At 40.7% G+C, this 15,947-nt stretch overlaps 2 protein-coding genes across 3 annotated transcripts; one reads left to right on the plus strand and one right to left on the minus strand.

The window, feature by feature from the left end:
- Window positions 1-57: 57 nt before the first annotated feature.
- On the minus strand, window positions 58-8,069 carry zgc:154055 (uncharacterized protein LOC556036 homolog). 2 transcript variants are annotated; one of them, XM_037747533.1, is made up of 11 exons: window positions 7,568-8,069; window positions 6,964-7,023; window positions 6,483-6,591; window positions 6,211-6,336; window positions 5,269-5,442; window positions 4,964-5,184; window positions 4,718-4,879; window positions 3,908-4,049; window positions 2,142-2,362; window positions 1,891-2,042; window positions 58-343 (listed from the first exon to the last, which is right to left on the minus strand). In XM_037747533.1, exons 1-11 carry the CDS (start codon window positions 7,750-7,752, stop codon window positions 243-245), a joined length of 1,653 nt encoding a protein of 550 aa, XP_037603461.1. In that variant the 5' UTR covers window positions 7,753-8,069; the 3' UTR covers window positions 58-242. The 2 variants fall into 2 exon arrangements, with proteins under 2 accessions (XP_037603461.1, XP_037603462.1); XM_037747534.1 differs by lacking the exon at window positions 6,964-7,023.
- A 2,084-nt stretch (window positions 8,070-10,153) lies between these two features.
- On the plus strand, window positions 10,154-14,092 carry fam167b (family with sequence similarity 167 member B). Its single transcript, XM_037747538.1, has 2 exons — window positions 10,154-10,643; window positions 11,788-14,092. The coding sequence occupies exons 1-2, from the start codon at window positions 10,305-10,307 to the stop codon at window positions 12,049-12,051; spliced, it is 603 nt and encodes a 200-aa protein (XP_037603466.1). The 5' UTR covers window positions 10,154-10,304; the 3' UTR covers window positions 12,052-14,092.
- The last annotated feature ends 1,855 nt before the right edge of the window (window positions 14,093-15,947 follow it).

Below are 15,947 nucleotides of genomic sequence, written 5' to 3' on the forward strand. Positions count from 1 at the left end.
AACTAAAATATGGTGTGAAAATATAGAGGGATAAACAGCCTCAAATGACATCAACAATTATTTTTCTTATACAATTTTTTTATAAAATAATAAAAAATCACATTAATGTACATTAAAACACAGTAGGTTGTCAAAAATTCTGAAATAACATTTCCAGAGTCAAAAGGCATTGCACATTGGTTACATCCCTCCTTAAAACATGCTCTACATGTTCAGGCTGAACATCTTCACTTCTTCGTGCATCAGCTGATTGCCAGCTTGCCCCACTCGAGGACCATGTTCCTTATTTCCTCCTGAGCCTCTTCAAGGTGGCGATTCTGTGGCGTCCACCTCAGAAAAAAGCCTTAGGATGAGACATGGGCTTGAGTCAGCATCAACGCTTGAAATTAAATCCTAGAATCATCAAAGTTAGCAACACTGTAGGCTTAAAAGTCTATATAATGAAAGCATTGGGCTTACATTAGAATATTGAACGAGCATCACTGCTGATACTAACTACAGTTATAAAAAAATAGAGATCATGTTCGAGTCAGGGTTATTATAGTAAACCAAAACTAAATGAAAATAAGCTATGAAAAACTATTATTAGTAAACTGAAACTAAATAAAAACAGTGTCCTTTAAAGGTCCAGTGTGTAGGATCTGGCGGTATCTAGCGGTGAGGTGAGGAGATTGCAACCAACTGAAGCCTCTCCCGTGTGCCATGCGTGTTGGAGAGCTACAGTGGCCGACGCGAAAAATGCGAATGTCCCTACCTAGAGCCATTTGGAGCAGAGCCAGTGCATAGAGTGTGTGTACCTGAGAAGTGAGTGGTGAAGCAAGAGAGAGAGAGAGAGCGGCCACAACGGCAGTGAGTAACGTTATCGACTCCGGCCCAAGCAGGAAAAGTTAACGGTGTTTGGTTTGTCTGTTCTGGGCTACTGTTGAAACATGGTGGTGCAACATGGTGGACTCTGTGAAGAGGACCTGGTCGCTAAGTAGACATAAACGGCTCATTCTAAGGTAACGAAAACATAATGATTTTTATTTTCAGGTGATTATATACTAAAGAAAACATACTCATAAATATATTCCATTTCTGCCAATACATCCCCTAAATGCTTCACACTGGTCCTTTAAAGGTGCAGTGTGTAGGATTTGGTGGCATCTAGTGGTGAGGTTGCAGACTGCAACCAATTGTAACTTTTCCAGTGTGCCAAACGTGTAAGAAAACTATTGTCGCCGATGCAAAAACGCAAATGGCCCTATCTAGAACCAGTGTTTGGTTTGTCCATTCTGGGCTAGAAAACACACTTATTAACTTTATATTCTATTTCTGCCAATAGATCCCCCTTAATGCTACACACTGGTCATTTAAGAAAAATTTAACCTAAACTGAAACGATATTGCCTGGTTAAAAAACGAATAAAATAAAATAAAAATGAATAAATTAATTTCAGTGTTAGTTTTTTAGCTATAATATATCACTACCGAAAAAAGGAGACGGCATAAATTCACGTCAACTCTCGTGACATTGAACCACAGAAATTGAAGGGACTTGAACTACCAGGAGATGGCGCTATGCCGCAATTGCTTCACTAAAGTAGCGCAAAGATTTAACATTAAACAGCATGGCCATCCCTACACAGTTCTCCAACCATATATATTGTATGTACAGTACAAAGCTACATACTTCTGAGACAGTATACCTGGCCCTAACATAAACTAAAAGTAAAACTAAAACTATATAAAAGAAATGTATACTAATATAACAACTAAAACTAAACCTCTCTGAAAAACTGAAACTAAAACTAGCAAATTCACTCTGAAAAGAAACGAAAACTAAATTACAATGACATGGGAAGGCCAAAGCTAAAATAAAAAAAAACCTGATTGTGATTCAAAAGCTCACCTCTCCAAAGCTGTAGGGACTGAGGGTGGACTGAGGGCCAGATTGCCAGCTCAGTGGGCTCATACAGGGGGTTGGAGTAGCAGTCTCTCTCTCTGGGCCTCAACAGGGCCTGGAACAAACAGTGAGTGTTCTCCGTCACTCCCAGAGCACACCTGGGAGAGAAGAGTGATGCAAAGATAGTTTGAAAGAATGAAACTGATGAGTTTTGCTTCAGCAATCAATGCCAAGTCATGACGAGACATCCGACTGACCTCTCTTGGTGGCTGTTACACAGAAAGGTGCCATAATCAGACGCGTAGGCCTCGGTGGCCAGCCTCAGGAGTAGCGCCTCAGAGAAGCCCAGTGCCAGGGGGAACTGACGCCACAGCTGCCACACGCAGTCCAGCAGCAGCAGGAAGACCGGGGACTCCTGCTGGAGACGGGCGTGGGAGTAGGCCGAGTGGGCACACCGCTGCTGGAATGGATGTCCTGCCTGGAGGGAAGGACACTTCTTCATATATACATGCATACAGTACACACTGTACTGTTCTGTGTCCACTCCAGCTTATTAAATGGGGCTCATGCTGGGGCACTATTGAAACATTATCACTCACCCTATTGATCAATTTGTACAACTTGGTTGGTCGATGTACTTCAGTCTTTTCTATTTGATTAACTCTAAAACGTGAACAACTGCTTTCCTCCATATGATTTTATCTTCTGTTTTAATTGAACATGAGATGTCAGCATTAATATTAATTGTTTGTTGGTTATTTAGTTGGTCTGTAAAATTGAAAATATTGTTTCATTGTTCTTGTGTGTAGACCAGGGCTTGTCAAAGTCCGGACCCAGCCCCAGAGTTTAGGGATGGGTACCGAAACCCGGTATTTAACGGGCAACGGTGGTAAATTATCAAAGACCGAAGTTATCGGTTCTTTTATCTGTACTTTTTAACGTTTTGGTGTAATTTAATATCACGCTGAGTTTATATAGTGACTTTGCTGTTGTAAACACTAATGTTGCTGCTCTAGAAACAACAGTTAATTATATTTAAAATATAAATAAATTCTAATCCTGTTATTGATGTAATCTTTTTTTAAATAATATATTAAAAAACAATTATTTTGTAATGAAAAAGAACCGATAAGAGTAATAGTATAAATAAAATGATACAATATCCAGCTCTAATCGTGTTATGAATACAATACATTATGAGGTTATTTTGTTATTGCCAATCAATCAATCTTGACCTCTGACCTTGAATAAAAATCAGATGTTGACCTTTGAGTAATAAGTTTAAGAACCCCTGGTGAACAGAATGATGTTTTTTAGCCAAGAGAGCTTACAAACAGTGAGCACTTGTGGATTATAAAATATTTAAGGATGATGATGAGAAAAAATTTGTTCCCCTAAAATTTGGAGAAATGCTGCACTGGAGGTAGAATTGTTGGAGAAGAGAAACGTTTTGAAACAGAGTCACCGGGGTCAAACGGTGACGAGAAGCACGTTGTGTTACATCCATGTCCGCTACATGCAGCATACTGATGATTTTTTTTTTCCTGAAGACATTTCCTGTTAAGGGTAGAGTGTGGAGCAATATCCTTTTAGCAAGAGATTTGGTCATAACCACACGTGAGATTGTGCTAAAGAACAGCTCAGCAGCAAAACTGCAACTGTCAAAAGTAATACAATTTTTCACTTTGTACTGTTTTTTGAGGGCCTCCTTTTGATTTAAATTCTTAACTTTACTGAAATCCTTAACCTAAGCATTGAGCTTTATTTAATAAGATAAGATTATTTGTAAGCACAAAGCTGTGCAAAAAACAAATCATAGCGAGGGCATTCTGTATCTGAAAGATAGAAAATAAGAAATACATACTTATTTTTTGGATGAAGTGACTCTGTGCTACTGATACCATGTTCATGTGTCTCAATCTATTTGAGGATTTGTATTTTTTTCTAAAACCTACAGAATGACCAAGATGTACTCCCACAAGTCTTTGTAAATGAGACATTTAGGTGCTTTCCACACACTGACCTGTACCCACTCCCTCTCCAGCAGAGCCAGGAAGCCCTCCAGTGTGCGGCAGCACGGGTCCATGATGAGCTGAGCCAGAGTGCTGATGAGCAAAGTCGAGTCTGTCCCTTCAGAGCCGTGAACCAGAACCGAATGGCCGTCCCTGGAACAAAAAGCAATGGATATACTACAGTGCAGTCCTGTTCCTCTACATGCATTAGAAAATACACACATGCATTTATTTGACACGCCTTAAATGAGTTAGAGGCGTCTTCGCTGGTGCTCGCATTATTTGTTATGTTATCCTCATGTCCTTACATGCATGTAGATACGATACGAAGAGTGCAAATACAAAGCATCAAAGATAACAATATTGGGCAAATATATACAATATATACAATGTTCTCTTCTTCCGAATACCATTTGTTGGACTCTGGAGCTTCGGTAGTAAACAGTGTCTTTAGGTTTAATTAAAGGCTTTCATTTTTAAGAATTCTGTTATTTGACAGTATTGTTGTTTGTAATGTTATTTGTTATTGAATAAGAAGCATTTTCCTAAAGGTCTGGTGTGTTTTATGCATGTTTATAATCCCAAGGGGTTAAAAAACAACAACTTTGAATATCCGAATACCAAAAAATCGATTACCTACCCAATGAACAAATAAGTGAATAGTCCAGCCCTATACACAATGCCAAAATCAGGTTAACAGTAGGTATCAAATATACCCAGTAGGGATCAGTCTAGGTGGGGTTGCATATGCCCTAATTTTATAGTAAGAGGTAAAAAGTCTTGTGGCAAACTGTCCCTATAGACGAGATTTTACTTCCTACCTCTCCACACACTCCGCCAGCAGGCCAGCAGTCGACAGGGCAGTTTGAACGTGAGACAGCCACTTTGAGTTTTCCAGCTTACTAAGCCAACGGTCCATGTTATTGGACTCGTCACCGCAGGCCTCCACCAGTTTGATTAGACTCTCCTGCAGCGCTTTACCCCTGTATATGAAGACAATGAGGTGAGGGGGGTTAGTTTGATGGGACGTATCAGTATCATAAAACACTTTTCACACACACACACACCTCTCCATCTGTCTGTGCAGCCTCTTCCAGTTGCTATAACACGATTTGGACTCGAACCCTCCTCCGCCTGTCATCCGGGCCTGCAGCGCCTGCTGAGTGGAGCGCGTGTCAATGATGTAACCTTTGTCGGAGCCGTCAATAGCAGCCTGGAGGAGGCCTTCGTCTTCCTTGCAGCGCTTCCTATTTGCTCCCGTCAGCGGCTGACTGCAGCGCATGATTACCTGAAAAGTCAGAGTAGAATTGTTTAGTTGCATTGTAGTATGAACTGTGGGCTAGCAGTGGAGAGACACATGAAACCACCTCACCGTGCCGTTTTTCCTGTGGTAGTAGCAGAGGACAGGGAAGCGTCCTCCCTGTCTGAATTTGGCCACCTTCTCCAGCATTTCATCATCTGTGCTCTTGGGGACGATGACAGCCGGAGGGTAAGAAGGACACACCGAGTAGTCTCTGTTCACAAAGCTCAACCTCCACCTATCATGCTGCAAACAGAGGAGAGAGAGGATGATGATGTTTTTCTCCACTGGAAGGGCACCCTAGAAGACACTTTATCATGTTTTCTCTTCTGGAAGGGTACCCTAAAGGACAATTTATCCCGTTTTCTCCACTGGACGGGCTACCTCGAGGGTTTCCTACCATAGGGGCATCCAAGAGGGCACTTTTGCTGTGTTTCTTTCGAACATGGGGAGTTTGGTCTGCAACGGCTTCATGTCAAAAGAAAGTTACAGGAAACAGCTCAGACATGAGTGGGTCCACCTTCCTCTGCATAGAGCACTTGCTCATTGCTGATTCATTCAGGCGTAAAAGATAAAGATAAACTTTAGCGTTTCACTCTTGATTTTCCATCTGTCACTCCGTATGAGAGGCCAGACTGAGAGACAGTCACCAGGCCAGCCTGATGAAAACTAAAGATATCTACATGTTCTGGAAACATTGTGTATAAAACAATGCTGCCCTCGGGGTCCACCCCTCACCATAGCAACACGCTATTCCCAGAGGAAGACTGTCCGTCTATTAAGCACGTATTCCAGCTGTGTACAGCACATTCTGAAGTTAAGGGAAAACAAATGAAAGCTAAGCAACGGGGATATCCTGAATCTTGACCCTTGCTTTCAGTTTTCCTGGCACTTTCCTGTCATGCGGTTGTTGGATCACTTTTGGGATGAGTTGTTAGTTTATGGATGTGTGATTACATCCTTGTGTGCAGCAGAAACAAGTTTATAAGATACCGAGTTTTATATGTTACTTACAAGTTCCTTCATTTGACTGTAGTGCTTTTCAGGGGACGAGAGACCCCACTGGTCCCGCAGGCTGACGTCAGAAGGTCTGTAAAAGAAAGGATACATCTCCGACACAGCGTCCAGACAGGACAGGGTCTGGAGAAAGAGAATGTTATCAGATGTAAAGCACTGTGAGAAACGCTGTATTCAAAGAAAGGATGAATGATCTCATCGTAAGACGGAAAAAATGATTTCTTGTTATGTTTCAGGGCTTGGTAGGATTATTATATTATTTATTATACCTCGATAGAGCGGGCAATGTTGAGACACCGCTCCATGCCTGGGATGTCAAGCTGGAGCACTCGCAGATCTTTACACTTGATGGTAATCGTCCCTGAGGATCCAGACATCCTACACACACACACACACACGATTATGACTCTTATTGCAAAACAATGCAAACAATACCACATTGTCCACTTCCTCCCTTGACGCCTCGTGTTTTGACTCTAGCAGTGCAGAGAGTTGGACTTGCAGCAGAAAAGAAAGGTGAAACCAGTTAGGGTTCTTTCTTTGTTTGGGGTGTGCAACCCCTTACTCTCTGTTGCTGACCAAAAATACATAAAGTGGTTTCAGCAAGATAAGAAAAAAGCTGTTAGCAGCAAGCAAACACGGTTTGGTGATAAGAAAAGAGAGTTGCTGTAATTTTGTTAGCAAATTTCCTCCCTCAGCACTGTGGGCAAAGAGAGCAGCAGACACATGGCAACACATATGATGTCCAACCTGCTTTGACTGCGGCCTGCGTTAGAGAAGAGGCCGGAGCAGGCCAAAAGGTTTTCCACACTGGTTAAAAAAGATTTGAGGAATAATGGAATTAGACATTAATTTATTAGACATTCAAGACAGCTTTGGTGTTGATTAACTGTGTTGATTAGTGTGGTTAATTGTTTGTGATTATAATCCTTAGAATAAAAAGATCCATACACCCTTATTAAATACTGTAATGATAGAAATGAAATTCATCTTTAAAGCTGTTAATTGAATTCTGATGAATCAGGCATTTATGGAAACAAATAGAAGCTGTATACTACTATTTTATATCTATCATTTCACCAAATAAAAAAAAAGTTTGTACACGTCTGTTAACATTATATCATAGTTTAATTTATCCATATTTAACATAATGTAATATTGTTTGGGCATGTGCTTTTCCAACTTATCTGAACAAAAATATTGCTGCTACAGAAACTGTTTAGTAGATTTATTGCTACTGTAGTGCATTTTCTTTTTCTATGTGTGAAACAAATAAACATTTCATGATGCAATGCTCAACTAAACTACTTGATAAAGATGTATATATTGTTGCAGTGATTTCACACTCTCTCACCTTTTCTCAATGGCATCGATGTTCCTGAGGAGCAGCAGGACCTGCCGACAGCTGCCCTCCTCCCTGTCCGAGAAGAGCAGGTGGTGACCGGTGATGCACAGGGTGCCTCTGAACGGCGGCTGGAGCTGCTGCCGGAGCTCAACCTCCTCCACATTGGCGGTCTTGATGTGCTCAGAAAACTCCATCACAAAGCAAAAACACCTCACCTTCTCACTGCACAAGCGGCCAAATCACTTCCTCGCGTCTCTAGAGAGAAAACGAAAGCTCCCTCCTCTCTCTCTCTTCTCTCTTCTCTCTCTGGGTAGCAGCAGTTGCGCTCTGTTTGTTCTCTGATAAAGAGCCTATAAATAGATTCATTTTTCTCTGATCACAGCCAGGCCCAGATGTTGCTACACCATCGAGACTGCACTGGAAAAGAAGATGTGTTTTTGCTCGAGATGACAGAAGACGGAAGTGCACATTTCCTGAGAAGCAGTAGCAGCAGCACCGATATGTGTCACATCTTGCTGGTAAAAAAAAAGTTTTGCACATTTGAGGGGGAGAGAGGCAGTGGAGGCTGTGATGTGCTTGTTATATGATACATGACCACTAGATGGCAGCATGCTCAAATGCAGAAAGCTGCAGGTCTTAAATCACCACCAGCCTTTAGTGTGGCTTTAGTGTGCAGGGGTGGAAGAAGTATTTGAGTATTTTACTTTAGTATGAGTGGCAATACCACAATGTAAAATACAATTACAGGTAGAGGCACTACTTTTAATAGTTTTCTTTGTAATTGTAGGATATTATCAGCAGCTAAATGTAAAAGTAAAGGCACTCATATACAGAATGCCCCATTGCAAAGTATTATAAAGTAGTATTATATTATTATATCATATTATACCATATAATATAATATACTATTTTATTATATTATATTACATTATATTATTTTATTTTATTAGGGTTGTAGCCCTGAAAGGGCTATAACCCTATTGAGTTTGTGCTGGTTTATTATTCTCTGTTGTCTTATGCCGCGGCTCAATTTGCTGTGAGCTGGAATGAGCTAGAAAAATGAAACTTGGCACAATAACTGGAAATGATGTGCATGTGCTTCTCAAGAACTATGACCCCAATCGACCACATGGTGGCGCTGTAATTAACGCCCAAACATGCGATTTTGGAAAGGCCACGCCCCGCACACCGTAAGTCCGACAGACTTGAAACTTGACACACATGTGCAGCTCCGTGTGATCTACAATAAAGCCTCTGGGACCACTAAAGTCCGCCTGGCAAAATTTTCCGCCATATTGGATTTTATGAAAAACACATTTTTGACATCTCCTCCTAAACTGTAGGTCTGGCATATTTTCTGCGAATCATTATTGGACCAGGCTCATCAAAAGTTGCATTAAGCTTGTTGATATGTTATTGTGTTGTGAAGATATTGACCAATACATTTTTAAGGGGCGGGCTCAGCACATCAATAGACCTAACTTCACAAGCCTTTGGCCCATCATCTCCAAACTTGCAGCAAATGATCACAAGAGTAGCTGGAACATCTGCTGAAAGTTTCATTCAAATCGACCACTAGGGGGCGCTTTGAGCGGGCGAAAGCTACAACCCGCGTAATGCCGCTTGCGGCTTTAATTTTATTTTATATCATATTATACTATATGATATAATATTATATTACTTTACCTTACATTATATTGCATTACATTATATTACATAACATTACATTATAATACATTACATTATATTATGTTACATTATATCATATTATTTTATTGTATTGTATTGTATTGTATTGTGTTGTATTGTATTGTATTGTATTGTATTGTATTGGTATTACAGATGTGCAAGCAGTATTTCAGTGTTTCTACATTTAAATTATTTTTTATATTGTGGGTAGTTTATTTTTTTTGCATCATATTTTCACTGATTAGTTGATCAGTTTTGTATGTAACATGTTTTTCTGCAAAACAACTAGTAACTAAAGCACTAAGATAAATGTAGCCCTTGGAAAAAGTACAATATTTCCCTCTGAAATTTAGTGTATAGTGGTGGAATCTAACCAAGTACTAATGTAGCCTGCTTAAGTATACATTTTGAAGTACTTGTACTTTACTTGAGTATTTCCATTTTATGCTTTTTTATACTCCATTATATTTCAGAGGGAATATTCTTTGTACTCCACTACATTTATTTGACTAACTGTAGTTAATTTGCTGATTGCAGATTTCACATATACAAAACACATGACAGGCGAATGAATACAAGTCATTGTAATAGATTTAACCTCCCAGCAATATAAAGTATCCCCACATCGATTAAAATGCTTCTTACACATTAATATTTGAATGCAGGACTTTTACTTATAATGGAGTATTTCTATTACTATTGTAATGATACTTTGACTTAATTAAAGGATTTGAATACTTCTTCCTCCACTGGTGAAGTAGATGTATAAAGTAACATTATATATATAAAGTAGCTGCCTTTAAACTGTAGTGTTACTTTCCACCACTGAGTTTAAACACAATAAAACTTTTTTTTTGTTATGTTTTGAGGAAGTCCAAGGAAATGTGTCTTCCTTACAGGCTGTAAATGATCCAGCCTCTCCAGTGTGTCCTGTGCCTGATGGGCGGTCACTGCTCCTGTTCTCCTTCAGTATAAAGGAGGTGAGGAGCGACCTGTTGCGCTCTTATAGCCAAGTTGCCAAACCAGAAAGAAGAACTTCACCAAAGACTGCAGTGCGATGGATTTTAAAGAGCTTGGAGAGGAGTCCTCCGAGGTTGACACCGAGGATCTGGACAACGTGAAGGCGCTCACAGAGAAGCTGAAGCTGCAGACGCGCAGACCTTCCTATGTGGAGTGGCAGGAGCGCGTCCAGAGTTCACCGTGGAAGGAGGAGAGTAGTCACCCAGCAGCAGCAGCAGCAGCAGCAGGAGAAGAAGACAGCCCTGCACCGGACTCTGAAGGACAAGTAGTCTCCGTGCCTGAACTTATGAGAGATGAGAACTCAGAGCTGGTTGTGCGCAACATCTGTGGCTTTGACACTATTGATGATGCTTTGGACTTTCTGAGAAAAGAGCTGGTGAGTGGAGCAATTTATTTGAACCAAAATCAATCTATTATACTGGAAAATTATATGATATCCATTGTAGTACAGCTTTGTCAAACCCAAAATGATTTCCAAAGTTCCCTATGTACACTGTTAAGAATTTCCCAGAAAAATAACAGTAAAGAACTGGCAGCAGGGTTGCCTTTATGTTACTGTAAAATTAACATTATTATACTGATTATTTTTTTGCCTAGATGAATAGACTTAGCAGGTTACAGACATAGGAATAGTCACACTAAATACAATTAAAGGCACTTAGTTAGGAAAAAGGCTATAATAGACTTGTTGACACTTTTCCCAAAATGTATATCTATAGCTACAAGCACAGAATGCAAACCATAACAACATGTGAGTGAGGAACAATAAAGCTAATTCACTGATTTTCCAATCATGTACAATGTACAAGCCTCACATGTGCAGATCAGGTCCCAGAATTAAAAAAAATACTGCATGAAACTGTTACTGATGATACTTTAGACAGTTGATCAGCAGTAAAGTGCTGTTTTTTAAGAATGCATTATAGTTCAGTTAAAAAACGGCCTATGAGCGTAATTTAACAGGTTTTCTTTTGTATTAACAGGAAAGCACTGTTTTTAGCAATAACAAGTTAATACTGTTGAAATCCTGCTGTAAATTAACAGCAATTGTTTACAGTGCATGTGTGTGAAATAGATATCTATCTCATTACTTCACCTCTAGTTGCCTCTTCAGGTGATCTGCTGCATGCATGAATGCCTTACTTAACTTAGTGGGGGGTAGGATGACTGACTTCATGCAGTCCTCACAGTCCAAACAAACAGTCTGTGAAACAATAAGATGTGTGTTTTCTCACACTCTCAGGCTGCAGCCCGTATATTCCACGTGCCAGTGACTTACGCACTTTGATAAGAAGATTAAAAACTATAATAAGAGCCATTCAAAGTCCTCATATTTTCTGGTAGGTAGGTATGTAGGTAGGTACTTTATTAATCCCAGAGGGGGAATTTCTAAGTCACAGCAGCAAAAGATAGAACAAGCACACAAGAATTAAGAATAGAATATGGTATAATAATAATGGTATCTCACTGATGCTCACTTTCTCCCATCCTCACCCTCCCTAAAACCTCCTCCTCCTCAGAGGGAGATGCAGGTCCAGGACAACCTCCTGGCCCGTCAGCTCATCCGTCTGCGTGCGGACATCCACCGGCTGAAGGTGGAGCAGGTGTGCGACCGCCACAAGGAGATGCTGGACGATGCCACGTACGAGCTGGAGGAGTGTGGCGAGGAGTCGGACCTGCTGTGTGACATCCCCATGAAGGCCGCCTTCGCCCTGTCCGGCCCGCTCAAACACCTGGGCCTCACCAAGATGAACATCAACTCCAGACGTTTCTCACTGTGTTAAAACAAACTTATACTGGATGTTCCCATGTCCTCCTCCTCCTCCTCTTCCTCCTCCTCTGTGTTTGTGTTGGCTTAGGCTTATTTCCTCCCCGGGAGCTGTTTGATGAAGTGAAGAGTGACTGCTAGCTATTGGTGCCCTGGGTGGAAATGAACACGACTGTGCACCTTGGCTTGACATGCATTGGGAAGCCTCAGTGTGCAGACCTGTAGGGGCACACACACCCTTACTATAATACAAACACACCTTCCTGCTGGATGGAGCTGCTCTACTGTTGACTCTGCTTTACCATGTTAACCAGAGTAGAGAGACGAAGGCTTAGAGCTACACTGAGATGTAGAGGTAGATACATAATTGGCATTATATCTTATACCCAATGATTTGGTATTGTAAAAACAAATTTTAACTTGTGCCAAAGAAGTGCCAAACAGTTGTGAGGAGAGTAGAAGAAGAAGCTCACTTCAGAAAAGAAGCTTCATGGTCGCAGTTACATTAGACAGGTGAGACTACTTTACATTAGTGGTTCCCAACCTAGGGGTCAGGGCCCAGACAAGGGGTTGCAAGATAAATGTGAGTTTGTAATGCGATTAACAAGATCGGAACCAGAAAAAGATTTTCTGCTAGTTTTTTTTTCTCCATTGAATAATTCTCTTCTACCCTCTGGTTGGACTGGTTAAATCCAGTGATGAGGGTTTGCAAGTTGCATTTTAAAGGAACAGTGTGTAACATTTTGGGGGATCTATTAGCAGACATGGAATATTCATAACTTTGTTTTCATTAGTGTATAATCACCTGAAACTAGGAATTGTTGTGTTTTTTGTTAGTTGAGAGTGAGTCTTTCATATCTAAATGGGGAGTGGGTCCTCTATACGCTATGTTGCTACACCATGTTTCTACAGTAGTAGTAGTAGTAACATTGCCTTTTTTTTTCTTTTAAGCAAATCACTAATTAATTTCACCTCTTCCACCCTCTGGTTGAACTGGTTATATCCATTGATGAGGGGTTGCAATTAGATATTGTTTAATTTTAAAGGTACAGTGTGTAGGATTTGGCGGGCATCTAGGGGTGTGGTTGCAGATTGCAACCAATTGAATACCCCTCAACTCATTGCTCCCTTTCGGATAAGGGTAACGCAGTTTTGCACTCTGCAGCTCGCGTTACCACAGTTTCACAAGCGTGTCGGAGAACTGCGGTGTCCTTCAGGTTACGTAGAAACGCAAAAGGCTCTCTCTAGAGCCAGTATTTGGTTTGTCCATTCTGGGCTACTGTAGAAACACGAAGGAGCAACTTGGTGGACTCCGTGAAGAGGACCCGCTCCTTATGAAGGGCTCATTCTAAGCTAACGAAAACACAAAGATTCTTGGTTTCAGATGATAATACTCCAAAGAAAACATGCTTCCCTGAAATTTTACACACTGTTCCTTTAAGAGGTCACATGACAAAAAGTTTTGGGATAACTGCTTTACATCACTAATACATTTTTTGTGCAGTAAAAAAGTATGACGGTGGCACGTCTGGTCAGATAAAGGAAATGTTCAGCACCACTTTAAAGTAAATAATACAGCAACATATTCCAGCTGTTGAAGCCTGCATCAGGGCATTGTCCCTGTCACTATCCTCAAAGGAAGTGGAAGGTCACACTCCAGCATTTCTACGCCTCTTCTTCACAAACCAAATATATCTTTATTGCCTCAGCGCTGCAGTGACAGGACCCAGGAGGCTGTGCCTAAAGCATTTTGTTTTCCATTACCGTGTCCAGATGCTGCAGAGCACGGGTTGGAAACTGGACAGTGACCAATAAGATGAAATGGTTTATTATATAGCTCGATATTATTAGTAACAGCAAGTAGGACGAATGAGATATTTTTGTTGAGTTGTAACTGTGTTAAATGTTAAACAAAAACAACTATTATTATTGCTAAATCATTCTTCTGTAATATGAATGTATCTATTTGACAAATGAGTATGTAAAAGAAATGCCTTAAAATGTAAATGTTTTCTTGCACATACTGTACAACACAATATTAAAGAGACTTTACCATATCTCTGTCACTTGTAAATTATGTTGTAATAGCATTTAAAATATGAATAATTACATGGTTAGAACTTTATTCTGGTTCTGTGCATGTGTCTAATCTACTATCAACCTTATCTAGGCTAAATGTCACCATATGCTCCACCAGATCCATCCTTGGTCTTGAAGCCATCTTTCACAATAGTCTCTTCTTTCCTGCCACGAGACATTCACGACCCGGTGTGATATCCTAACATAAGAATGGGGCCCCAGAGGGATGTGCAGAACCACAGACATTGTTGGGCATAATTAGTCGAACAAGAAACCAAATATGCCTCTGCAGAGTGCGGCCACTGTGTGAAATGAGAGCACAACCAGGACCGTTGACAGATGACCTCATGTGTGACGTTAGACCTCGATAGTGGAAATGAATATCATATGGAAAATGTAAAGAGGTCGAGGTATTGTACCTCGAGGCCTCGTTCTTCAGTGAATGCTTTTACAATAAAGCTCCGCAGACTTGTGTTTCTCATGCCACTCAGCTCTGCCCTGCAGATAGTTTCACTTGACCTTTTCCCCATATCATACCACATGTCATCGCAGAAGCTAGAGTGTTTGTTTTGAAACTAAACACACTTAAAAATGCACAATATTTGAATTGGTTATAGCTGCAGTTGGCAGAATATTTTTGGCATCATTAGGCAAAAATTCCACAATAACCTTTCAGCATATTGTAATTCAAATGTTCTGAGAAATAACTACACTTCTGCACCTCCTCATGGCTCTGTTTTAAATAATCTTGGCCGTGATGGGAGACTTTGGCCAATCACAGGTCATTTCAGAGAGAGAGAGCGTTCATATTGGCTGTTCATTCAACAGAGGCAACTGTCAATCACTCGCAAACTCCAATCAAACAGTCAAACTAGGCAGCACTGATCAAATATGAATCAATATTCTGTTACTGTAATGCCTATTTCTCTCCTCAGATGTTTTCAGAAACATCTTGTAGTGTACTGTTTAGCTGTGAAATGAGAAAGTTTGCTCTGGCTGGTGGACGGTGCTTGGTATTTCTTCAACTGATCTCAACATGGCTGCCGGGTCACAAACTTTCTAATTTTACAGCTAAACAGTATACTACAAGATGTTTCTGAAAACATCTGAGGAGAGAAATGGGCATTACAGTAACAGAATATTGATTCATTATTGATCAGCGCTGCCTAGTTTGACCATTTGATCAGAGTTTGCGAGTGATTGACAGCTGCTCAGAGACGGCAGACTCCAGCTCGGCTCTGATTGGTTGCTTTCCTCCGGTCTGTGAAATCTTGCAGATGCTATTAGGAGCAGTGGAGGACACCGGAGGACACAGACACATGATTTTTTTCAGTGTAATAGGTCCTCTGTAAAGACTGAGTTAATATGCACATGAGTAAGCAATAGCAACAAAACAAAAGCACACCCACTCACATGAAAGAGGCCAGCACCTGCACCGTGAAGCGTGGGGGTGGGAGGGTTGGAAAACTTTCTGTGTATTGGTAGCATCTCGATTCGATTGCGTAACAGAATGTGATTTCCAACCACATTTAGATGTAGCGACAGCTGTGGTCCAAGGGAGACTAGGAATACCCTTAAAGGCTCATACAAGGCCTGGCAAAAGCTGATCTCCAAAGATGGTGAGGCTCTTTTAGGTATGTGCCAGAGGATCCACACTATTATTCCATCATATTAATGAGGAATTTGTGTCTGACAAGATTCTGCCTTCAGAAACAGGTTATGGATGCAGATGTCTTATTGAAATCAGCTCAGTAAAAGACTATATCACTATCAAAAAGCCCCCAAAACTACCTCACCCACCCTCCTAGATTTACAGTTTACTCTCTCAGTTAT

This window comes from Sebastes umbrosus, chromosome 16 (assembly GCF_015220745.1).
Source record: "Sebastes umbrosus isolate fSebUmb1 chromosome 16, fSebUmb1.pri, whole genome shotgun sequence".
In the NCBI taxonomy this organism is placed as follows: domain Eukaryota; kingdom Metazoa; phylum Chordata; class Actinopteri; order Perciformes; family Sebastidae; genus Sebastes; species Sebastes umbrosus.